This window comes from Pleurodeles waltl, chromosome 9, assembly GCF_031143425.1.
Source record: "Pleurodeles waltl isolate 20211129_DDA chromosome 9, aPleWal1.hap1.20221129, whole genome shotgun sequence".
NCBI lineage: Eukaryota > Metazoa > Chordata > Amphibia > Caudata > Salamandridae > Pleurodeles > Pleurodeles waltl.
Genome location: NC_090448.1, coordinates 11923722 through 11949914, shown reverse-complemented (window position 1 = coordinate 11949914; position 26193 = coordinate 11923722). Strand labels below are relative to the sequence as shown.

Here is a 26193-nt window from a genome sequence, read left to right as displayed (position 1 = left end):
GGTTGGCTTTCAGAATGTCAGCGGACATCACCCCTGCATGGCGGCCAGAAAGTTCCTCTCCTTGACTTGATTGTCGCACAGGGATGGAGATTTGTTGGAGCAGGAGATGGTAAGGATGATCTGCCCATCACAGGGGTACATTTAAAACTGACCCACTGATACAGAAGTTATTCTGTATGGACAGTCTTATACTGAAAGGATGTTTGCATAGCTCTGGTCCGGTCTAAACTTGCTGCAAAATCTCAAGCAAATAATTTTCAGAGAAATTCTGTAATTAACCGAAGACAGGTCTTCTTACTTAAATACGGGAGCAAAGAAATAGGCTGAATATTTCCCGGATTCTCCAGACTAAGGGAGGTTTAATCACTGCTTTCTGCAGTCATCAGGAATGGTACCTTAAGAACCAGATGGTGAAGGGTAACGTAGGTTTTCTTTAAGATAAGCGCAGAGATGCTCCATCAGAATTGCAGATCAGTGACCGCTGAGAGAACATGGGGAACACGTTTGTGAAATAGTTCATCAGCTACAATTCCTTACCAGGTTGAAAAGTAGAAAACTGGACCAGTGGAACGAAGGAGGGCACTATAGATTTAAGTTCTCAGTGCGAGGGGGTTTCCTCGTTGCGGGTGACATCTCAGATTTTTGTAATCTTGTCATTTAAAATGAGGAAAGCTTATCACTTCAGTCTCTTGAAGGAAGAATTACAGAAAGATTGTCCTAGCGGAAAAGAGTTCCCCATCAATTCCGAAGAGTCCTTAGGACAGATTGGAACCTGATTTCATTCCGAAAAATAGAATGCATTGACCTCCTGTGTTTTATGTTTATATTCAGCTATCTGTAAGACATATTGAAGTTTGAATTCTGGGGCGCAATACAACTGCCATTTCCTTTTTTAAATTGTGGTTATTTGCAAATCTTACTGAGAGATTTGTGACCTCTTTCCTGGTGAGGAGTGGTTATCAAACCGATCGATATAGAGGACGACCTGAATGACGCTGCCGGTTGTAGACTGATATGCCTGGTAGACACTGTAGCAATGATCTTCTCAAGAACAATATAGAGACATCTCAAACTGGGCAGATTCACAAAGGAGTTATTCCTGCAGAACAAGGAGGGTTCCAACCTCCGATTATTGTTTGGTCTCTTGGTTACGGACACAAACTGCCATCCAAGAAGTTGGGAAATTGTGTTGCTGCGTCGTGGACGACCAGCAGCGTTTGATCCGGGTGACCAGAGACTGCAATGGAATAAATTGTTGAAAATAAGTTCCATCCCCTGTTTGCTTTCGATGGTCCCAAGTGTGCATTCTGATAGCTGGGTTCAGGTCAGTGTTGCTCTCAGGAATTGGACTGAAACAAGGGTGTGTTTTGGCCCTTGCATTATTTAGTCTATTTCTGTCAGATTTTTCCACTTTTATTTCCGAGACCTACTTTTTAAGCAAAAATAGATTTACGTACACCTTTCCTGATGTATGCAGATGATTTGTCGATTATGGGCTATACCCAAGTAGGCCTTCCACAAAAGGTAAACACGCCAATCAATATTGTAGAACCAGTTGCCCACCAATAAATGGGGGTTAAGACTCTGATTTCACAAAGAAGCACACTTGGTGTCTGCAGAACACCCCCTAGAAGCCAGTCTGGGGGTATAAATGCCTAGACCCTGCAGCAAGCCTCTGGTGAAAGCTGCCCTTGTCCAGACTAAAGAGTAAACCGTCTGCAGCGAGTGCACTGAAGCGCTTTGGTTTGAGATATGAAGGGTTTCTCAGGACTCACTGAAGAGAGCCGTGGAGGGGAAACGGACACCCCAAGCCCTGTGTGAGCTGAGTTACTGGCCTTGGGTCCAAAGGTGACTTTTTCTGATATTAATGCAGCTGTCTTAAATATAATGTTTACAGCATCTCCGGTACAAGGATTGTAGTGGATCTTACTTCAGGGCCCTGCGTGGCTACGTCTCCAAGGCTTCTCTGTGTATTTGCTGAGAGGTACCCAAGGCAGCAAGAAACTCCATTGTTACCTGCAGTGCACTTCTAACGAGAAGCTGGGCCTGAGAGCATCTGGTAATCCACTTTATGGTAAACTCGTGTCCTGGGGTAAATACATTGGAGAAGGAAAGCTGCATCAGTGGCCAGTGTTCAGAATTCACTGAACGACAAGTTTGCAGATGCCAGTTAGTTTACTAACAGACACAATGTTTGTCTAATAAGCTGTTATTAATGCATCGTCATTGTTGGAACAGAGTGGAAGATTTATGCTCCTACCAACTGAGTTACGGAACAAATACTTTACTAATCCCTGCGAGTAAGAATTGGGATTAATCTAAACGAGGAAATAAAGCTGAAAGGCAGCTGTTTGATATGTGATCTACAGATTAAAATCAATGTTATCCATATTGTAGACTGCCTTCTGTTTCTGGAAAAAGATGGTACAGCCTTTATTTTAAAATATGAGATGCAAAAGTGCTCTGATGGACTGAATATTGAAGGAGATGGGCTCCTTCAATATAGGTGAGAGAATGAGGTGTCGAGGGAGAGTGGTGAAACCGGGAAATGCAGATGTGAGGTTGAGAGGTACGACTATTCGTGAGGGTGTAAGTGAGGGGCGGTTTTAGAATGAGAGGTACAGGAGGTGGGAGTAAAACAGGGGTTTGCAGTGGAGAGCATGAGCGGTACATCTGGAGGTGAAAGTGAAGCTGGGAGATGATTGAGAATCCGTGCATGATGGCATTCAGAGAGAAGCTGGCGAATGGAGCAGAGACCATGAGAGGTTGCACTGGAGGTCAGGTTGAGGTGGGAGATTGAGTCGAGCGGGAGAGATCCGTGGAGAGTGAATATCTCAGAAGTAGGGTTGAAGGTTAGGAAAATATTCAAGAATGTGGCAAGACGTAAACTGGGAAAGGCGGAGGTGAGAGAGGTGTCTCCTACTGTGAGAGGGAGATGGGTATGAAAACGAGCGTGCTTGGCTGAGATTTAAACTGGGGATGGAGGAGCGGAGAGGCAGCAGAGCGGCTAGAGGTGTGGGTGGAAGTGGGAGGAGCTAGAAGGGATAGCAGCGAGCCCTCATCCGCACTAGCAAGGGAACGGGCCACCTTCAGACCTGTCTGCATCCCACATACCTTAAGTGCTGCGTTCAGTACCCACACACTGCTCTCAACAGCAGTAGAAAACTGGACCTCAAGAGATCCAGCTCACTTAATGTGATGAGCCTAGAAGCAGACAGCGATGTTAAAGGCCAGTGCAGCACAGTGCGAAATGCAGCGCTCGATACCCCCTGGGTGATTATGGCACTGCACAAGTACACATAACATGATCAAACTCCTGAGGGTGTGAAACTTCCCATGTACCTCATAAGGCACAACTTGCCCTCATATTAAGAAATGCACAATAAGTTTGCATGAAATGCATATTTCCAAATCCATGATGTGACATGAAAACAGCCTGGGAAATTGTAAGTGTTATATCTGACTAAAACCCACTCCGTGGGAGCCAAGTGTAAGGTTATGTCCACAACGCACTTCAGCGCCTCGTAAGGGATGGTAAGTGCTTTAAATACCCGTTTCAAACGAAGGCGTGTCCTGGTCGCTGCTGCGGTTTTCAGCCGGCTCCTGCCAGCGCCTCGAAGCCCAGCTTCAGAAGCCTTACACGAGTCTAGTTGTGAGCTGTACTCCAGGCCCTGTTTACGTCCTCTGGCTGTAGGATCTGTGCAGTGGGCGACAGGAGGCCCTACAACCGCCTCCAGGGTACCCCGGAGCTTCCATTCTCAGCATCACTAACAGTAGAGCTAACCCTAGGATGGGTTTGTAGGTGTTCAGTGTCCCAAGAAGCTAAATCACGTTTCTCATTTCTTCCTAATGTACATCGGCTGCGCATTCCCGTGGTGCTCGGAAAGTATTCAGTGTCTGTATCCTTTGCCCACCCCGAGTCCCTCTGGCCATAAGAGACCCAGAACGTATTCTCCATCTTCTCACTCATGCTTGCCGAGGTGGTTCATGCACCTGCAGAGGGGGAAATTGGGAGAGATGGGGTAGCAAGTGAGTGATGAACTTATGAGTGACAGACTGACTGAGGTAGGCATGAGAGAATGACCAGGAGGGAACTATCTGCTGCTCATTGAGACATCTCCAGCCAAGGGACAACAGGAGGGTTCCCTTATCTGGGCCTCCCTTGTTACCTTCTGAGCCCAGGTGAGGTTTTATGCAGCAGGTGTAGAGATGACGTGAAAGGCCAGGAGAGCTGGAGCTGAGAGAGTCGGTACTCGGTGCCACTAGGCCTCCTGTGACGTACTCCTGGGCTTATGTGGGTCTCCGGGCTTCCCACCTTAACGTTTGTTTCATCTCCTCAAAACCTCACCTGCTCCAATTCCGGAGACCTCAGTTTGAAGCCCGCCTCCCACAGTTCAGCCCCGGCGTCCCCCAAGGGTGACGCTGTGACATTCATTTATTCCGCTGCCTTGTACAAATGTGCTACAGGACATAGAAAAGACTCCACTTCCTGCAGGGCTCAGAGTGGAGAAGATCTCTTAACTTCAAGCAGTGGAGAGGCAGAGCTCCTAAGGACCCCGACGATGCTTCAGAGGAAGATGGCGAAGGAGACGCGACGGACTTGGGGGTAGATAAGATGTATATCCATGAGACATTCAAATAATGCCTGGGCCTGTGTAAGCTGGTTTCTGTAATCCCTGGAGCCGGTGCTCGGGTCTCTTCATCATTGTGAGACATTTATTCCCACTTGTCTCGCACCAGGGATGTGGGGTCCATCGGAGCACCCAGAACCTGAAGGAAACGAGGGGGCCCGGGCCTCCCTCCCCCTCTCACTCCTGAGCATCTCTGTGCTGTGGGACCACCAGACAGAAGAGAGCTGGCACCCCCTGCCCTGTATGAAGCTGTGCCCATCACTCGCCTTGGCGCAAGTGGTCCTTTATAAAAAATAACCACATTTAATGCATGAAAAAATCAGAAATGAACGCACAGAAAGAGGCAAATCCAATATATCTTTGTACTCGTTTGGTGGGGTTGAGGAGGTGGGGGTGCGGGGGGATGTACTATTATTTTCCCCTTTTGATTCCTTGTTTTCACGTGAACAGGCCTCAATCTACCCTTTCCTACAACTGCTATGTCTCTCTTTTCAGACCTATATTCATTGGCTATGTAACAATGAGAGGCTGTAGGCATGTGGGGCCCCCACACAGCATTTCTTTCTGCCAGTGAGCAGAAAGCGCGTACAAAGCTCGGATTTGAGGCCCAGCCGGTGCCTGCACCCCACACCTCTAAGGACAGCATCACTTGTGAATGCCTTCTGACCACCGCGGACCAGGAAGCGCCAGCTCTCCGTCACCCTGGTGTTGATGTGCCCTCTTCTCGCCCTCTCTCTCGACCTCTCCCACACCCCCCCTTGCTTGCCTTTGGTGCTCTTTGAAAGCTGGTGAAGTGATGATTGTGGCATCTCCGAAGTGGCGATACTGGCACATGTCCAACATTGTAGCTGCTCTCTGACGTCAGCAGCTCCTGCTTTCCTTCTAAAAGCATCAGTACGTGGCTGATGTGTTGTACCAAAGGTCATACGCCATCTTATGACTCCACAGAAGCTCTGGGGTGACTAGCCACACACTTCAACACTAAGGAGGGGACCTTGAGCAACCTCCTGAGACGCTTACCCCACCCGCCAAGGCCCCGTCCCGTCCCCAGAGGAGGTAACTAACCGTCTTTGTGTCTGTCCCTGCCCCAAGCTCACCTTGTAGGTGCAGATGCTCTGCTCGTTTCGCGCTTTCTTTGGCTGGATCTGGAGAGCGGTTGAAAGTTTGAGGAACTCCGTGTAGTGAGAGGGACATATCAAAGGTGAGTCATTGATTTACCTAATTTTGTTATTGAACATCAAAGCAAGAAATGGATCTAATTAGTAGCCTATGTTGGCAGAAATGTAATCAGATTGGAGATGGACAGTGCGTCTGTCTGAAAGTCTCTGCTTTTGGTGTAGAACTGGCAATCGCCCAAGATCGGATCTCGATGGCCATCAGCTGTTGGGTTTTCTTGCTGCAAAGGTCGGTGGACCATCAAGGTTCTGCTCCCTTTCGAACAGTTCACTCGTAGTAATCTTCTCCAACCCGGGGGTGAAGAACTCCTGCGACCACGGCCAGCCTCTGTCCTAAGGCTTGTTTGGAAGAGCGTGTTTTGTAGTTGAGAGGACACTCGCCCACATTTTTCCTGTGGAAGAGGAGGTGGGCACCACATTGGTGGACTACTCAAGCCCACCCGCGTTATTGAGCATCGTTGTGCCAAGTTGAGCGGGCGAGGTGGTTAAATCGAAGCAACTTCACTGGATCGTCTCTTCCTGTGACAAGGGGGTGATGACATGAGAGCCCGCAGGGCTGTAGTACGGAGTCCACTCAAAAGAAGGCACGAGTGTGCAATATCAGCTTCTCCCCGATTCAAAAATGAGGGAAAGAGATGATCTGTAAAATGGGAATGGATCTTGGAAAGCTTTGTGTGTCCTATTTGTCTTTCTTGGTAAGTGGCGAAAGTGATGCCCACCAGGTCTGCAGGAAACCCTCCACTGCAAACTATTTCTGAATATGGTTGCGGCGATGACACCTGTTTTGCCTTTGGACCTGAGTCACGCTCCATTTACAATGTTCTGTTTGTTGCTCACCTTGGCCCGCTTGGAACCCTTGCTTTCTGTCCGGATGGTTTAAGGCCCGAGGTATCTTTAACAAAATGTCAGCGCCCGGTTGCAAGATGGACTCAAGTTCATGAAAAACAAAATGACGCTATCTTTCGGCTTCTTGGAGTTTATACTGCTTTAGGGTTGGGGTAAGACTCCACACTGTTGCCCGTGCGGACTTCCTGCACTCGGCAGTTCATCTCATCCAGGGCCTGAAGAAATATGATCACATCACCTCCGTTCTGATGTAACTCCATTGGCTGGCCTGGCTGCTCGGCACCATCTTAAAACCAGCCGCATTGTTTACAAAGCCGTCATGACCAGCACCTCCTCCTGTCTGGCAGCCGGGCTCACCTTCTCTGTATCTCTGACGGTTCTGGGCACATCTGCAGCCGGGGCACCATCAGGCTGTAGGCTAAGAGGTATAAAAAAAGAAACCGGACCATATACCTTTTCTGTCTCTACATCCAGGATCCGGAACGAGATCCCCGTATCCATCAGGACCATCCCAGTGCTGCTCCGATTTAGGAAAGAGTTCTAGGCTTGTTAAAGATCAGTACATCACAATGCATTAACCATCCCCAGCTCGATTTCTTCCTGTTATCCGATGTCTTTATCCTTGGCTTTGACCCTCTTCAGCGCTCCGCTACCATTTTTACCAGGCGCACACTGTAGAAATACCATAGAGATTTATACATAAAGGGCCCAGTTCAAAAAAGGTAAACTGAGACGTTTGGTCTAAACTTGGACCAAAAGTCTAAATTAACGTCTTTGGGGAGTGACAAAGGGCACTGACGGTAGTATCTTTACGGGACGCATCCGCCCCAAGATGCTGATCGTAAACACCTTTGTGAATTCCCGAAGTCGTAAACTTTCACTTTTGCTCTAAGTTTAGACCAAACATCTTGGTTTACCTTTGTGAATCGGGCCCAATGTTTTTAAAGTCCTGTCCCCTCCATTTTGCATCTGTTCTTCTCTCGACTCTTAGAACAGCCTCCTCTTCGGAGCATTTCCCTGACAATAGCTTGGGCATGGCATCTCTAGGGGAACAGCTTACGTTGTTCAGTACCCTTGGTTAAGGATTCAACATCTCTTTTCTCGTTGGTTGACCCTGCACCCCGTGCTTAATTTGTGCTTGTTGTTTCCGGTGCTGAGCACCGGCACTTATCTTAGAGGACCGGGGCTTATTCTTCTGCCTCAAGCATTTGCTGCGAGCAAAAGACACATATGGGAAAGACGGAGGAAGAGAAAAACGAAAAAGCGTCACAAAGGGAGAAAGTAGAAAGCTGCAAGAGTGAGCTGAAGGGGCAGGGAAGGGCTTTAAGTGGTTTGAAGAGGCCCAAGATGGCTTCAGGATTACCCTGCCTCAGTATTCCGTGTTCACGCATTAATTGCAGCACTCGCATGTTTAAGAGGTGGGCTTCGGGCACCGGCACGTTTTTATTTACAAATTAAGCGCTGCCTGCACCCATGGTCCAACCGTAAGCTGCTCTTAAAGTAACAAGTCGTTGCTGGCTGACTAGCTTGACAGGATGTGCGTTGCCCTCTCTCCCTGGGATTTGCCCATCCTCCAGTGTCGTGTGTTCCCATTGGCACAGAGCCCTTGTCGCGCAGAGAGCACATCTGTCCGCATCAGCAGCAGCCTGCTGTGATGCACCAGTGAGCACCCCAGACTCCAGTAATGTAAGATTAAACGCAGCAGACGGCCCCAGGAGCCTTTCCTTTTGATATTGGACTGGAGCCTGAAATCTCCTCCCGCTGGATGGAGTTTAATTCTGAACACCTGGCATCCTTGTGGAGCTGCAGTAATGAAATCCTCGAGACTTCGGTGTGAAAGTTGCCTTTTTCGCAGCAAGGCTGCGCAGGTGTTTGTGGTGCGCCTCGAAGCTGTGGAGTTTTGCGTTGTGCACGATGCAAGCCAAACATACATATACACCAGTGCGACTGGTTGCTTTTCTTTTGATTAATTACGTTTTTGTCTCTGGCCTACGATCAATCCTGACTTGTTTTCTTTACATAAGTTAATGTCTCCATCTTTGCTATATTCTACTCGCCCGCACTATTTGGTAAACACAGTTGGACTAAAAATGGATAGACTCTGGATGGAGTGGTTAGCAATTCACTCGTGAGCTCTCCCCAAAGAGTACATTGCAGGGTTAAAAAGAATCATTAATTCATTCATACAGCCCGCAGTGCTGTGAAGAGCCCGCTTCTGTGCGCTGCAGCTCCAACCGAGATGTCACTGACCGAGCCCCAGAAGGAGAGGGGTGAAAGGAAACGGCAGGAGACGGAGGTCGGAAACTAGGTCTCGGCCCAGGCAGGAGACGGTAATGAACTGATATCTTCAAAACTGAACACGAGAGGTCCGCAACCGATGCTCGTCCTGAGACGTGCGAGCTTAGACATCTATATATATATATATATATATATATATATATATATATATATATATATATATATATATAATGTAACTCTTTAAAACTGCATGGTTCGTAATGTTTGCTTCTGAAAATCACCAATAATTGAAATCTGTCGCTGCTAGGAAGTGCCGGGGTATTTTAAATCTTCTTCCTCATCTCGAAAAAAGGGGGAAGGAACCAAACCTGCTACCACGTCACGGGCCATTTGAGTAAATAAATGTTACTTTACACGAGGCCTGCCAATGACTCCTTGACTGGGGGCGCCTTGTGCCCAAGGCAGGCAGCTCAGTCTGGGAGGGGTTTCTACCCATGGCGCACTACTGTTAAAGATACAGCATGAAATTATTAACCTGTAGTAGGTCAGTCAGTGCTAACACTTTTGAAAGTTTTACACTACACGAAGTGCTCCGTGTGCAAGTACTTGGATGTACTGTGTGACGTACAAACCACCCCAGGGAGCAAGGCGTGCTGTACAGAGCTCTAGCATGATGCAGTTCTCGGGGATGGGCTTCAGAGAACTTGCAAGGGAATGTTGGCTTGGCGGGCCCTTAGCGCCTTGAGGCTGATGCAGGCAGTTTAGATGCAGGGTGCATCCAGGTGGATTGTGGGTGGCTGTAAGACCTCCCTGTGTGTCTGGCTGGTGGTGTTGCATCCTGTGGGGATGTCAGTCTTCGGATCTGAGGTGAACCATGCTTCTCTGATTGAAGTTATGGTCACTGTGCCTGCTCATGGTATCGGCCACATCTGCGGTGCAGTACTACATGCATGTTCAGACTTCAGGTATAGCGCCTCTTGTGTTTGTGAATGGTGTGGGAGGGTGGCCGAAGTGTTTGATGTTGTTGGGTTTCGGGAGAGATGTATTTGATGCAAGTGTGGTGAATGTACACTGAGAGGTGGGGATCAAAATACATGACCCAAGTTCACCTTCATCTTCAGTGTGGGGTGGAAGGATGTTGCCCTTGGTCCCTCCAGGCACTAACGTGGGGTAACTGGACTGAGCAGGAGTCAATCAAAACTCACTCGTCGTCTGACACCCTTTGCTTCAGATGCCCAGGTGAAGGCTCCCTTAGAGTGAAACATCTAAATCTGAAAATCTACATGGTCCTGCACCTCTCCAGCCTATCCTAGGAGGCCAGGGGCTACCAAGGGCACAAATGAGGCAAAGAACATGGACATTCTGGCAGTTTTTAGTGAAAAGGTTCCACCCGCCATGCACAGGGTATCCAGGCGTGGACGGCACTCGTGTGTGAAGTCAGTAGATGGCCATCTTGCCCAGTGTAAAAATACCTCGGGTCTCCTCGTTGTGTGAAAGGAAACTATCCTCTTACAAAACAATCGCCAGAATTCATAGCTTTTCTAACCTGTGGAACTTTCTTACGGTTCCGATGGAAGCTCATGTCACCTAGCGCCTCGAGACTTCCATAAGTAGAGCTGCAGATGTTACCAATGTTTCCTGATTGCACCCTTCTGCGCTAGTTTACCCCACAACATCAGATGTTACAAACGTGACCCTGGAGTGGACAGATGTGTGCTTTTCCACATTTGAGGACTTTATAGTGTTTAATAATAGTTATTTTACGTGAAGTGCTATCCACGTACGTCTTCCTCGTAGTCTGCACTCGCCTGTGGGTGTAATCCACATAGTGAATATATGTAATAATGCGACTACTTCCTTCGTATGCTTCGTGTAATACAAACAAGCACACGAGTAGATCACACTCTGGAATGCGCTGCCACGGACATCGCTAGTTTAGTTGCATAAAAACATACAATGGCAAATAAACAGTGTCGCGCTTTGTTTTCACTGTTGCCTTATAATTAGTCATCGTTACAGTTCTGAATACATTTTTCGTTTACATTAATCACTGCCTGCTTTTCCACCGTGTATTGCAGCTCATTAACAAGGCGCTTACTGTATTTGGGAAGAATGGATCAGTGCATTTATCACAGCCTTGTTCACAAATGATGTCTCCAGGACAGCACTGTTCTTTTAGCAGTCTGATTATCAGGCCTTAGAAAGGGGAGATTGTTGGTATAAAAAGGTGCTCTGTTTTTTTTCTAGTTGTATTTTCTGATGAAGAGAAACAGAAGCTGCGAAACTTCAAGAACAAGTCCTTCTTGCTGGATAAGAAGGCCCGCAGCCGGGTGTACCTTTCGTTGGTCGATGTCCTTCTGGCGTACTGCTACGACATCCGGGTTACGGAAGGTGAAAGAAACGTAAGTGGGTAATGTTCTGTGCTGCTTCAAGAAGACCCCAGTGTAACACTCCCAGGGAGACCCCAGTGTTGGGAATAGCTCCAGGCTAGTTCAGCAATACAGGGTCAGCAGATGACTTCAGACTACACCAGCAGGAGGACCTGGATGCCCACAGGAACCCCTCGCCGCTAAGCCCCAAAACACCTCCGTGCTATTCCGAAGGCAGACCTCTGGGCTGGGCCAGCAGGCAGACCTCAATGTTAGACCAGCCACCACCACCCTGGCCGTACATGCCACCACCATGACCATGCACGCCACCTCCACCACCATGGCAATGCATGCCACCTCCACCGCCATGCATGCCACCTCCACCTCCACCACCATGGCCATGCAAACATCCTCCACTGCCTCCACTACCATGGCCATGCACGCCACCTCCACTGCCTCCACCACCATGGCCATGCACGCCACCTCCACCACCATGGCCATGCATGCCACCTCCACCGCCATGCATGCCACCTCCACCACCATGGCCATGCACACATCCTCCACTGCCTCCACCACCATGGCCATACACGCCACCTCGACCGCCATGGCCATACACGCCGCCTCCACTTCCAGCACCACCACCCTGACCATGCATGCCACCTCCACCGCCATGCATGCCACCTCCACTACCATGGCCATGCACTGCACCTCCACCACCATGGCCATGCACACCACCTCCACCAGCATGGCCATGCATGCCACCACCATGGCCAAGCACGGCACCTCCACCACCATGGCCCTGCACGCCACCACCCTGGCCCTGCACGCCACCTCCACCGCCTCTACTACCATGGCCATGCATGCCGCCTCCACCACCATGGCCATACACACCGCCTTCACTTCCATCACCACCACCCTGACCATACATGCCACCTCCACCACCATGGCCATACATGCCATCTTCACCTACCCCACCACCATACATGCTGCCGCCTCCACCAGTATGGTCATACACGCCGCCACCACCATGTCCATACACGCAGCCTCCACTGCCCCCTCAGTCACCATGCCATACACGCCACGTCCACTGCCGCCACCAGAGTCACCCAAAGGGTCCAGTTTCTTACTCGGACCCCTGTGAGGGTTATGATGAGCCTTGTGGTCACGGTCCTACAGACTATCGCTAGGATAATTATATCATCCATCCCCCCAGGGGCCACGACATAGGACACTACACAGCAAGAGCCTCACCCCGATGACACTACAGCGTATCCCAAGGTAATTTAAAGGGAAGTGATATACCACAAGGTGATATACATATCACACAGTAGGAGGACGATTTCATTCTAGAGACGGCCTCTAAAACGGAGTGTTGCGTGAAGTTCCTCCCTGGGTTAGAGGGCGTGTTAAAGTCCACTCATGACTATTTTTCAAGAGCCTGTCCGAGCGAGAGTTGTAAGAATTTCAAACCGTTTCCTAATGACCCAGTCTACATTAGGAAACAAGCTGTAACCCGACTCTCTGGTTGTTCACACAGACCATACGTTAGCTTCTGCACAAGGCCTGGGGGATGCTCCTCGTCCAGACAAGGAGAGCAAAAAGATGGAGGCAGCTGCTAAAAGGGCGGCTGTTGGAGCAGCAACTCGGTGAAGGATAGCGGATTCTGTGGTGCTCTCTCTGGCATACAACAGGGCACATTGGGAGGAAATGGAAAAGCTGGTTAATCATTTACCAGAGAAGTATAGAAGGCTGAGGAGGTGATATTAGCTGAGGGGAAAGGTGATATCAAGCATTAATATCCGTTACGCCGTAAATGCTGCAGAATAGGGTGTTGCTCAGAAGGTATGCCTGGCTCCGTATCTCTGGGTTCAAACCTGAGGTTTAACAGCATCTCCTCAAACTCCAGTTTGAAGGGGAGTATCTTTTTTAGTCCTCAGGTTGATGAGATTCTTGAACGAGGACAGTCAACTCAATGGGGGCCCTTCGAACCATTAGCAACCGCACTCTTCCGAAGGCGGCAGCAGCCGCCCTTTCACTAGGAAACCAGACGGGGCTACTGTAGGGACTCCTGCAGAGGTAACCGCGGCTGGAGTAAAGGTAGCTCCAGCCGAATGGGCTCTTCATCAACCACAGACCTGCCACACTTCACCCCCGATCACGTGTCACCTGTCGGTGTAGAATTATGCAGTTTCCTTCCATGGTGGGGATGATATCGCACCCCACAAGTAGGTCTTACTCATTCTCCTGCACTGCCATTGATGGAACTGAGCACATCCCCTCCCACCTGGGCCACACTCTGAGACTACGGTACATCTGCTGCTTCTTCACGAGGAGGCGCGTGCCCTCCTGAAGAAGGCGCCATAAAGAGGATGCCTCTGCAGCAACAAGCACGCAGGTTCCTCGCTCTGCTTTCTAATGACCAAGACGGACAGCTCCCTCAGAACTATCCTCGTCCTGAGGCCACTCGACCGTTACATCCCGTCAGAACATTTTTGCATAACAACTGTATTGGCTGCTATCCCCCTTCTACGATGTGGAAATTACATTGCGTGGCTCGATCTCCAGGACCCCTGTATTCACAAACCCATCCAGCTTGCTCATCGGTGCTTTGTGCAAAGTGGTCGTCACTACCCATCCAGAGTTCTTCCTTTTGGATTCACCGCTCCTCCGAGGCTGCTTACCAAGTGCCTAGCAATGGTGGCCACCGGTTGGCGAAGAGTGGGCTTTCGCGTCTTTCCCTAGCTCGATGATCAATGGACCGAGACCAGCACCAAGCGCTGTGTGTAGTTCACACCAAACAGCGCCGTCCCTGCTCCGCAGCTTTGGATTAACCATAAAAGTTGCCAAGCCCCACCCATCGCTAATAAATATGCAAACCTTCTCAGCAGATGTACAACTGGGGAATAAATCTTCTAAGTCCTACAGAGGTACTTCCAACGGTGGGCGCTCTACACGTAGACTTTTCCACCAACCCAGACGATGTAAAATACCAACACTTGGCCTCCAGGGTTCCACACCTGCTGACCGTGGACAGCGTACTATGGTCATAGATATTTGCTTCCACCTTTCGGCATTTCACACTACTTCCATATGTGGTGTAAAAGCTCAGGCGACCGTCGCTAATACCCGTGGTATGCCACACTCCCAGAGATGTCCCTCCGTCCTCACGCTAGGTTTCCACTCTGTTTAGGCCTCCACGCGCAGAGGCAATTGGTTAATGTTATTTAATTTACTAAGCAGTCGTGGCCCCCAGGGGTCCCCGGACCACATGTCGGGAATCACTGAGCTAGGGTGCACTCCGACCTTAAAAAGGGAACAGTCGTGGCCTTTTTAGGAAACATCCGATTACCGGATATTTGTAAAGCAGTCACATGGTCAACTCCACACACTTTTACTAAGCAATACTGTGAAAGTATTTTAGCCTGTCCACAGGCCATGGTGGGTCACACAGTATTAAGAATTTTATTTCACATATCTGCATCATTTTAGAAGGGTCACTGCTTTACAGTCTGTGCTAAGCATTTGTATCTACAGCAGCACGTGCCATGAACGAAACATGTTACTTACCATCTAAGCATCTGTTCGTAGCGCCTCCTTCTGTAGGTTCACATATGCACACCCTCCTCCCATGAAGCCCCTGTTCATTGTAGATATCTTAATTATTTTCCGTCTCTTAATACACATTGGGCATCACACACTTTATTTAACATTACACTCACTACATAATATAAACTGTCTTGCAAAAACATTCCAATATAAAGCCAGCTCCTATCCCTGAATGCACATGAAGGGCAGGTGTCGCATCATATCCTGTGACTTGAGAGACTTCTTTGAACAGAGACAACTTGCAGACGTCCGAGCCCAGCACTGGATGCTTGAAGCATGCTAAGCGTGTGAACCCACAGAAATACACGCTACTAACAGATGCTTACAGGTTAACGTCCATTTTCTTTCTTTTTCTGGAGTGAAACGCCCCACTCCGTTTCCCCATTTCTTCCGCAGATGGTAGCCATTACACATGGAATAGAGCCAGCGTACATCGACTTCAAGATGGACACACCTGAGCAGCAAGCTCTGGAATCAGAAGCACAGGAGTAGAGCAGGAAAAATGCTCCCACCTATGATTGGCCGTTCAAAAAGTGCAGCCTCCTCTGATTGGCCCGCCTCTGCCACTAGAGAAGGACATGTCGGGTCCTCCACCCGTACTTGGTTCAGCCATTTTCTCCTTCCTGTTGTTAGGAGGAGTTAGGATATTTGCAGCTATCAAAAGCGATATTTTAATCTTCAGTCAAGATTCATGAAGATTGTCAAAGGTGGATTTTCCCCCTTTGCGAGTTTTTCTTCCAGTTGTAATCCTTTAATGGAGACGCTTGTCACCTTTCATATATAATATTCTGTGCATGGTGGTACCATAGCTCCTGGGAGGAGTAGGCCTTCTGCTGGACTGCCACTGCCAGGAAAAGTGTCCTCATCCACAGAGACAAATTTAAGGTCCAGCTGCCTGATGACTGCTCCGTGTAGCTGCGAAGTCACCCAGCTGTCGAAGAGACATGCAGGGATACCTAGGTTGAGGCGCTGCTCCATCGTCAGTATGAGACTGTATTGCACCCCCCTCGCATGGCCCTGTGGGGTGCCACTACTTACCTGCTCTTGATTTCCTGGTGAGATCTGGAGGTATGAGCTTCAGACCTAGGCTTAGCGCCCATCTCGCCAGCTCAATGAAACCTGCATGAGGTTTCTAGCAGCTATTGTATTAACAGCCTTGTTGTAAGCTGCAGCCAGTCCCCCTTTGTCTGGGCAGGTAGCCACTGGCCACTAGAGTCCTGATTGTCTATTCTGCGTGATTTTGACACCTGAAAATGTTGACTTTGTCAGTTTCTGGTATCGAGGTGAGATCCCTTGTGATAACTTTTCACAGGGCCCTGTAGTGAAAATAAGTATGTTTGACCACTGACTTTGTGTTTCACCACTGTGCATATTAGTTGTTCAATGTTCACCAGTTGCAGATTACATTCTGTATTCAGTTTAGCTGCCTATTGGCTTTATCGTGGCGTTTGACATTGCAGTTGAGACATTGCAGATGAGCTGTGTTTTCCCACATGGTAAACTAAGCTTGTGTTTTTCGTATTTTCTCTTGTCGAACACAATAGCATGATAAGGAAGTGCATATTTTGTGTTTTTCTTTAGTGCAGAAAACAGTTTGACCTTGAAAGGGGTGTCTCGGAACAATAGCCAACTTTCAACACATTCCTGTGAAGGTTTACCTAAACAAGCCAGCATTTGTGAATAATTCACATCTGAGAGGGAAGGGCCTTTCAGAAGGCTTTTTCCCATGATTATTCAAGATATAAAAGGTGTCCCTGGGCAGCAGCGAGGGGACATTTCCGAGACTTCAGTCAGGATTGGACGTCAAATGCCAGGCACAGACACTTGTACCGTGAGGGTGGAAAACTCTTTCTCACAGTTGAACAGGGAGTCATCCACTTGCTGGCATAAGAAAGATGAAGAGCATTGGCAGGCCCTACGGTGATGAATTTCGATTTTATTCTTTGCTTTGCAATTATGCTATGATATAATCACATATTTTTGCTGTGTACATTGCAGTTGAGAATCACTTTGATATATTTTCCTTTCATTGCTATGACTATTTTTAAACGTGTGCCTCCAACCTACTAATCTCCTTTCTCAGTAACCTTGTGGTGAAGTAATAATAAACGTCTTCTTTAATTTAAGAAGTAAATTCCAGAGATTTTTGTCAGCTCGGTCATTAGTGAAAGCAAAACAGCCACCTCGGTTGTAATGACCCAGTAGGGGGCCACTGCTCCCAGCTTAAGTGACCAGTTGTTACTGGACTCCAGCTAACCAGCATTGCATGTGGTGTTGTATATTGAGGATGCAGGTAGGCAAGACTATCCATACCTCTGGATGTTTTTGGGGTTATGTGCGTAGGACATAGTGAACTAATTATTGAGTGTGGGATTTATAGAGCAGGTTTGCGACCAGGTGCTGACGACAAGACTGCAAGCCTGAGACCATGCTCAAGAACCTTGTGGTGATGAACAGCCACATCTTCGTCTTCTTCTTCCGGAAAGCGTGCAAGACTGAGACTCTGTAACAGGCTCAAAATTAACCTGCTGGTTGCCTTTTAGATAGCCTCATGTGCTGCCACTAAATATTTTATTGGGCTGTATTATGCAGAGTTCCCATAATGAAGGTGGAACGATAACATGGCCTGGATGATGGACTTACTGCTACAGATGGGAAGAACGTTCTGAAAGTTTTGAGTTGGAGGAAAGAGATGGGGGTGTGTTTGTTTATCTGAGCCATTAAAGAAACCCCATCATAAAAGATTTAGCCTTGGTGTAGGAAGGAAAAGATGGGCGTTCCTTGGAAACTGGCTAGCAGATGCCATACCAGAGAGAGCAGGTGACTCTGTAATTTAGATTTGTGTTGTCACTGTTTAGCCTGCACGAGTGTTTGTTCAAATCTGCCTATACAGTGTGGTAGAATAGGGCATAGGAAGGAATCGATTCGCTCAATTAGGTTGTTTACGATCTTCACACCGTAGCTTGTGATAATACTCTGGTGAGCATTACCTGATGGTGTCTGGGTTTGCCATTGGAGCTACGGGTGTGAGGTGCACGAGTCACGGTTTGCGACAGAGGGGTGAGTGGCTGAGAATCTGCCAAGGTAAGAATGAAGTCAGATGTGCGATGGTGCATGTCAGTGGTGGAGGAGTGTCTGATGGTGAGGGAGTGAATGGAAAGAGAATGTAAAGAGACTCTTCATTTGAGGTTCACATCTTACACATGGATGAGAAAGTTGAGGCCTCATAGAGTCCATGTTGGTTTGAGGCTCACAGGTCTGTTTCTGTGATGGTGTTGAGGTAGAGTCTGATACCTGAGTACCACTAATGACAGCTGTGTACCAATTGTAGACAAATAGTTTATGGTATAGAATAAAATCTTTTACAGTAAAAATGGTTGTCATCATAAAAAATGACGTCAAATGTCTAAAGTCTTAAAACAGTTATAAATAATGCAAACTGTGTTGAGCGTTTAAAAGGCAGGCCTTTGGAGCTCGAACTAAAGAAATAGCTAACCTCGGCTATGTACTATGTACATTAAGAATGATAAGCAATAGAGTAAAGTAAAACAGCTGATTCACAAACGAGTCTCAACATATCTAGATACACTGCAATGGGACAGAGGGTTAGGCGAACCATCAGGGAAGCGGCATACACGCAGCCCGAGAGATGGTTAGAGACATCAAGAGATAGATGGCCAAAGAGCTGGGTAAAGATGGAGGGGAGAGGTACATGAACCATCAGATACAGGAGCAGAGAGACAGGCGGACCATCGAAGAACCAGAGAAACGAGGCAGACAAAGACAGACTGTCCGAAGTGAACACAGAGGCAGGCCATGAGAGATAGAGATCGAAGGATGAACCAGACTGGACTACCAGTGAGACAGGCAGAGAGGAAGAAAACAAGATACTTCATTTGTAGCAGAGGATATGATTAGTTTTTTACAGCAATTCCATAATGGCGATTTCTCTTTTTACACGTTTTAGGTAGAGTCTTCGTGGAACATTCGAAAACTGAGTGGGTCCCTGTCTTGGCTTCAGGTGAGCACAGGGCTTTCTTTGTGGGTTTTGGTGCCTCCAGCTCTGTGTGACTAACGCAGGTGTTTACTCGTGGGATTTATTTAGTTTGGGAGAAATAATTTTGATTAGTCCTAATGCCCCTGATTCTTCCAGTGTTGGTATCCGTGAAAGAATATGGTTCTCGTCCCCATTGGTTTGGGAAGTTATTTTATTGATAATAATTCCTTAAGTGATTACACCATAATTATTGCAAAACCCTGAGCGCTTTGCATTGCCAACACAATTTACCCTTGGCCAGGTGTGTCTGGAGCTTTTTCAAGGTTACAGATTTTTTTTTTCACAAAAAAGAAAAAAAATATAAAATGCAAAATGATGTCTGCCACATACTAGTGAGGGTGGAGTTGGCAGTCTTGTGCGTGTGATGCACAGCACATAACAGTAATTTGATGCAAGCGCAATGTGGGTTGAGTTGATAATTTAAGAGATGGGCACCTTTTCATGCCAACTGATGGCATTAGATGCTTTGTAACATTAACCTAGGGTCATTAACATTGATGGTAACATTAGTTTAATTTAGGTCATTATAGCTGGATGGGTTTATGTTGGATTACCTTTTTGAAGACATTTCTCAGATATATGTATATAAATATATATGTGTGTGTGTGTGTGTGTGTGTATATATGTGTAGCTGCAGATAACACATGCTGTGTATATCTCGCCATCTAGTGTTGCGCTCAGAGTGTTACAAGTTGTTTTTCTTCGAAGAAGTCTTTTTTCGAGTCACGGGATCGAGTGACTCCTCCTCTTGGTGATAGTGCATATGGGCATCGACCCCTTTGTTAGATTGTTTTCTTTCCGCCGTCGGGTTCGGATGTGTTCCCTCTTGCTCCAGAAACTTTATATTCTCGCAAAATGTTCTCATACCGTCTGTATTGTTTTGGGTGCCATTTCTTCTGCACTCGATCAGATAGTACAGTCGGGATCACGGAAATGCCCTTTCGGGTGCTCGCGCCCTCCTTGGGCTGGTTCGGGCGTACTACATCATAGCCTGATGGATCAGACTCTAATCCGATTCTGTCCTCGGTGCCACGCAATATATCCTTATGCCGACCAGCACTTGGTCTGTAATCTCTGTCTTTCTCCGGAACATCGAAGAAAGCTGTGAGGCGTGCCGGTCTTTTCAATCGAAGAAAACATTATGCGATCGAAGGGCACGAAGGCTGGAGATGGTGTCCAAGCACACACAGTCCACCATCGACACCCTCAAAGAGGAGCAGACACAAACAGCAGTTTTGATCCCAGACTCTGAACCCGAGCAGGGTTCAGATGATGGCAGCCAGCCAATAGCAGTGGCGCAGTACGTGAGTGCACCTGCCTCAACACCAGCTTTTAAAAAAAACTAGCAAGAACTTGGGTCCATCACTGCTGTCAAGGCATGGCTCCACCCGGCAAAAATTAATTGTCGACGACCCTTTGGTTCAGCGCCGAAAAAAGGCCAAACACTCCAACAGATTACCACGCCTGTTTCAGTGTCGGGGTCAAGCTGAAAATTTCAAGCCTCAACCTCCGAACCGAGCTGACACCCAACATCATCAGATCCGAAAAGAGTATGCACTGCTTCGTAGCCGAAACCTCGGCTAACTGATTCGGACCCGAAACATCTTGGTCCGACTTCGGAGCCGAAAACATAATCTTATACAGAGTAGACAGGGCTTTCGGCTCGGATGAGGCGGGTGCCCAAAACATTGACTGAACATTCCTCTAAGGGCACAGAACATACCTCTGAACATCAAATGGAGGAATTGGACATTCAACCTATTTTAGAGGTATGAACAGCAAGCGGAGAAGAATCCACATCTAGAAGGAGACTGGAAAATTAATGACTTCTTCGCCTCAACAGACTAAAAGAAAGTTAGCATTTCAGGAGACTCTTGATACTGCCCCACCACCGGCAGACATTTTCAAGCAGAAGGAAAAGCCGAAACCTCTTCAGCTTTCTCCACCACATTCACCGCAACTTTTTTTCACCACCACCTCTCAGTCCACCACCTTCACCGTCACACTCAAACACTTCTTCCCAAGAAGAACAAAGGGGTGATTCCAGTTACACTGTAGACCCATGGGACTTGTATGATTCGGATCCTTTACCATCTAATGATCCGGAGCTCTACCCTACTAGACCATCCCCACCAGAGGATAGAACAGCTTATAACCGAGTAATATCCAGGGCAGCCGCATACCATGGAGTACAAATGCATGCACAACCTTTAGAAGAGGATTTCCTTTTTAATACACTATCCTCAACTCAAAAGCAATACCAGTGTTCACCAATGCTTCCTGGTATGCTTAGGCACGCAGAAGAAATATTCAAAGAACCAGTTAAAGCTAGGGTTCCAACACCGGGGACTGACCAAAAATCTAAGCCTGCACCAACAGATCCAATTTACATCACACAACAATTACCCCAGATTCTGTTGTGGTCAGTGCAGCCAGGAAGCACGCCAATAGTCAGTCTTCTGGGGATACCCCACCCCCTCACAAAGAAAGCAGAAAGTTTGATGCCGCGGGTAAAATGGTGGCAACACAAGCAGCCAACCAGTGGCATATTGCCAATTCCCAGGCCCTGTTAGCAAGATATGACAGGGCACATTGGGATGAGATGCAAGAGTTCCTGCAACACCTACCCAAGGAACACCAAACGCGGGCGCAGCAAATTGTGGAAGAGGGTCAGGCCATAACAAATAATCAGATGAGGTCTGCTCCAGACGCAGCTGACACTGCAGCTCGAGGAGTTAATACCAGCATCACAGTTAGACGGCATGCATGGTTGAGGTCCTCCGGTTTTATACCAGAGAAACAGGCGGTCCTTAATATGCTGTTTAACAAACAGCAACTCTTCAGACCAGAGGTGAACACAACCATAGAAAAACTCAAAAAAGACTGAGACAGCAAAAGCCACGGGAGCCCTTTATACCACACCATTTCGGGGTTCCTTTCGGAAACCTCAATTTAGGGAAGGTTTTAAAACCCAGACTGCACAGGCTTCTACCTCCCATCCAAAGCAAGGACAGCAGTACTACCATGGGGGGGTCATTTAAAGGCTCTTACAGAGGACACAGTTTCAGGGCCAGAGGAAAATTTGCAGCCCCAAAGGGTACTTCCACACCCACTAAACAATGACTTCCCAAACATCCCACAATCCCATATGTCTCCTGTGGGAGGAAGACTGCAACAATTCCATTCTCACTGGCAAAACATCACCACAGATCAATGGGTACTCAATTATCCGCAATGGTTATTGCCTAGAGCTCAACTCTGCTCCACCAAATATTCCACCTTGTTCTCACAGACTCTCCAGAACACACTATTCTACTGAAATAAGAGGTACAATCTCTTATTACTCGGAGGCAATAGAAATAGTTCCCATCTCGCAGCAAGGAGCAGGAGTATATTTCCTATACTTCCTTATACCAAAAAAGGATGGTACTCTCAGGACCCATTCTTGATCTCAGGCCTTTAAATCTATATATCCTCAGAACATTTTCACGTGGTCACTCTAGAGGATGCCATTCCCTTGCTACAAAAACAAGATTACATGACAGCGCTAAATCTAAAGGACGCTTACTTCCACGTTCCCATACATCCAGCTCACCGCAAGTATTTAAGGTTCGTAATTTCAGACAAGCACTACTAATTCAAAGTACTACCCTTTGGAGTAACAACAGCACCAAGAGTATTCACAAGGTGTCTAGCTGTAGTCGCAGCATACCTCAGAAGACAGCACATACATGTCTTCCGTTATCTAGACGATTCGTTAATAAAATCCAACACCATTCTAAACTGTCAACAGCACACACAGTACACAATGGATACCCTACACACTCTAGGGTTCACAATCAATTACCAGAAATCTCACCTTCAGCCAGCGTAAATTCAACCTTGTCTGGGAGCAATTCTGAACACTCAGTCAGCATTAGCCTACCCAAATCTACAACGGATACAAGCGTTTCACTCCCTCATATCCCAAATGCAGGCCAATCAAACCTACACGGTAAGGTTTGTCATGAGGCTATTGGGAATGATGGCTTCATGCATAGCAATAGTGCCAAATGCACGTCTAAACATGAGACCCCTGCAACAGTGTCTCTTGCGACAATGGTCTCGGGCACAGGGTCAACTACGGGATCTAGTGTTGTTGGATCTACAAACTTACAAATCTCTGCAGTGGTGGCATCACACCAACCTATCAAAAGGGCGGCCGTTTCAGGACCCTTTGCCACTGACCATAATCACCACCGATGCATCAATGACAGGTCGGGGAGCCCATCCCGACAATCTTACAAAACACGGGGAATGGGACTCAATCCCGCAAACTTACCACATGAACCACTTGGAATTGCTGGAGGTGTTCTTAGCCATCAAAGCATTCCAACCACAGATCACAAAACAGTCTTAATAAGGACAGACAACATGACAACAACGCATTATCTGCTAAAACGGGGGGGCACACTCATCCCTTCTAGCGCAAACAATGTGGAAATGGGCCATTCCCAATCACATTCACCTGCTAGCGGAATACATCCCAGGGATACACATCCAGCTAGCGGACCTCTTAAGCAGGATGCAGTAACAAATACACGAATAGGAGATTCTCCCACAAGTAATTCAGTATTACTTTCAAATGTGAGGAACACCAAACATAGATCTTTTCGCAGCAAGCGAAAACGCGAAATGCCAAAACTTTGCATCAGGGCACCCACAACCTCCGTCCAAGGGCAATGCTCTATGGATCCACTGGTCAGGGATATTTGCTTACGCTTTTCCCACTCTCCTGTTAATTCTGTTTCTGGTCAACAAAATGCGTCACACTTCCCTCACAGGATACTCATAGCTCCCACGTGGGCACGCCAACACTGGTACACAACACTGGTAGTACCACATTATAAGCTTCCAACCAGATCAGACCTGTTAACTCGGAACAGCGGTCAGATCAGGCATCCCAATCCCAGTATGCTCAACCTGGAGATTTGGCTCCTGAGGTCATAGAATTTGGATACATACAGCTTCCAGCAGAATGGATGGACATTCTAAAACAAGCACGTAAACCTACAACCAGGCAATGCTATGCAAATAAATGGAAAAGGTTTGTATACTACTGTCAACCTAAAAATATAGATTCACTTAAAGCATCGGTACAGGATATTGTGTGGTGTTTGCTTTATTTACAAAAAGCAAATCTTGCCTATTCCTCTATTAAAATTCATCGAACAGCCATATCGGCCTACCTTCAAAACATACAACATACCTCCCTGTTTAGCGTTCCTGTCATAAAAGCTTTTATGGAAGGGTTTAAGCGCATATTCCACCTAGAGCTCCACGTGCTCCTGCCTGGAATCTTAATATTGTACTCACAAGGCTTCTGGGTCCCCCATTCGAACCCACGCACTCTTGCGCTATTCAGTTTCTCACATGGAAGGTTGCTTTCTTGGTAGCAATTACTTCCTTGAGAAGAGTAAGTAAAATTCAGGCATTTAATCTAGAAGAACCTTTCCTCCAGGTACGCAAACACAAAGTAGTACTTAGGACAAATTCAACGTTTTTGCCTAAAGTGGTCTCATTTTTTCACATTAATCAGTCAGTAGAATTGCCAGTCTTCTTTCCACAGCCAGACTCTACTGCTGAAAGAGCTCTCCCCACACTCGATCTCAAAAGAGCTCTAATGTATTATGTAGACCGAACAAAGGACTTTAGGAAAGCTAAACAACTTTTTGTTGCTTTCAAGCAACCTCATAAAGGTAATCAAATTTCAAAATAAGGATTAGCTAGATGGATTGTAAAATGTATTCAAACTTGCTACCTCATAGCAGAAATGCAGCTATTAACTCCAAAAGCACATTCCACTAGGAAAAAAGGTGCCTCCATGCAATTCTTAGGAAATATAGCAATGGCAGATATATGCAAAGCAAATATGGGTTACATGGTCCACAGTACATACATTCACCAAGCATTACTGTGTGGATATGCTATCTAGACAACAAGCCAATGTTGGACAAGCGATGCTAAAAACACTATTTCAAACAACTTCAACTCCTACAGGCTAGCCACCGCTGTTTTTTGGGACGACTAACTGCTTTTCAGTCTATGCACAGCATGTGTATCTGCAGCTGCACATGCCACTGAACGGAAAATGTCACTTACCCAGTGTACATCTGTTCGTGGCATGATGTGCTGCAGATTCACATGCACCCTCCCTCCTCAACAGGTGCCTGTAGCCGTTGTAGTACTTATTTGTACCTATGTATATACATTGCATGGACATCTGATTTACTTTTTAGATATTTATAGTTGTACATACACAATTCTTGACTCCTTACTTCACCCTCCAGCGGGAAAACAATCGAACAAAGGAGTTGATGCCCATGCGCACAATCACCGAGAGGAGCAGTCACTCGAAAAAAGCTTCTTCGAAGAAAAACAACTTGTAACACTCTGAGCCCAACACTAGATGGCGATCTATGCACAGCATGTGAATCTGCAGCACTACATGCCACATACAGATGTACGCTGGGTGAGTGACATTTTCCATATATATATATATATATATTAAAGTAAAGTTATTGCATAAATAAAGGATCTAGTAATGTTGTCTGATGCTCTTGACATCGTTCTGCATGTTTTATTAATTGGTTGAGTAATTGAGGGTGTGTGTGGGACAGCTGCTGCTGACTCTGAGAATCAGAGTCATTAAGTCAACTGTGGGTCTGTACACCTGGTTGTAGCTACAACCATATGAGTTTGGAATGACCCAGTTCCCCACCAGGCTGCCACTGGCTGATTGAAGCCTTTTACAAACTCGCTGGTGAAAAACAGGCCTTCTTCGAGCTGAACCGTGGGGCAAGCTATCAAAAGGACCTGCACATTGAGTACAGCCGGGAGACGCTGCCTGCTGTCTCCCTAATGAATATATGAGTCAGTCATACGCCCACAGACGCACAGGTGTTGCTTGGCCGGGCCGGGCCAGGATGAGGATGATCGAGATAAGGAGGCGGAGGTCTAGTTCTTACTTGTGGCGGTGGAGGCAAGGATGGTAGGCGAGTGGTTTAAATGAAGGAAGTTTGAGTCCGAGGACAGTTCCGTGGGGGCAGTAGAGCGAGGGTGCCGTATAGGCATGAATAGAAACCATTGCGGTGGTCCTGGTTGGAGCAGGCGCAGAGGTCTGAGGGGGAAGCTATGAGTGAGCTGGAGCGATGTCGAGGGAGATGTAACCAGTTAAGGGCGGGAATGGAACCTAAGGCAGGCTTGTCCTATAGTGGAGTGCAAGGTGTTCG

At 47.3% G+C, this 26193-nt stretch overlaps 1 protein-coding gene across 4 annotated transcripts in view; it reads left to right on the top strand.

Annotated features, from left to right (window-relative positions):
• The window catches only part of SHQ1 (SHQ1, H/ACA ribonucleoprotein assembly factor), a 166511-nt gene that overhangs the window by 61595 nt on the left and 78723 nt on the right, over nt 1-26193 (top strand). For 3 of the 4 annotated variants that reach the window (XM_069206108.1, XM_069206105.1, XM_069206106.1), the window contains 2 exons: nt 11138-11292; nt 18833-18886. In XM_069206108.1, coding sequence (XP_069062209.1) covers nt 11138-11292; nt 18833-18886 — 209 coding nt within the window. The remainder of the gene's footprint in view (nt 1-11137; nt 11293-18832; nt 18887-26193) is intronic. The other variant, XM_069206107.1, reaches the window with a different exon arrangement.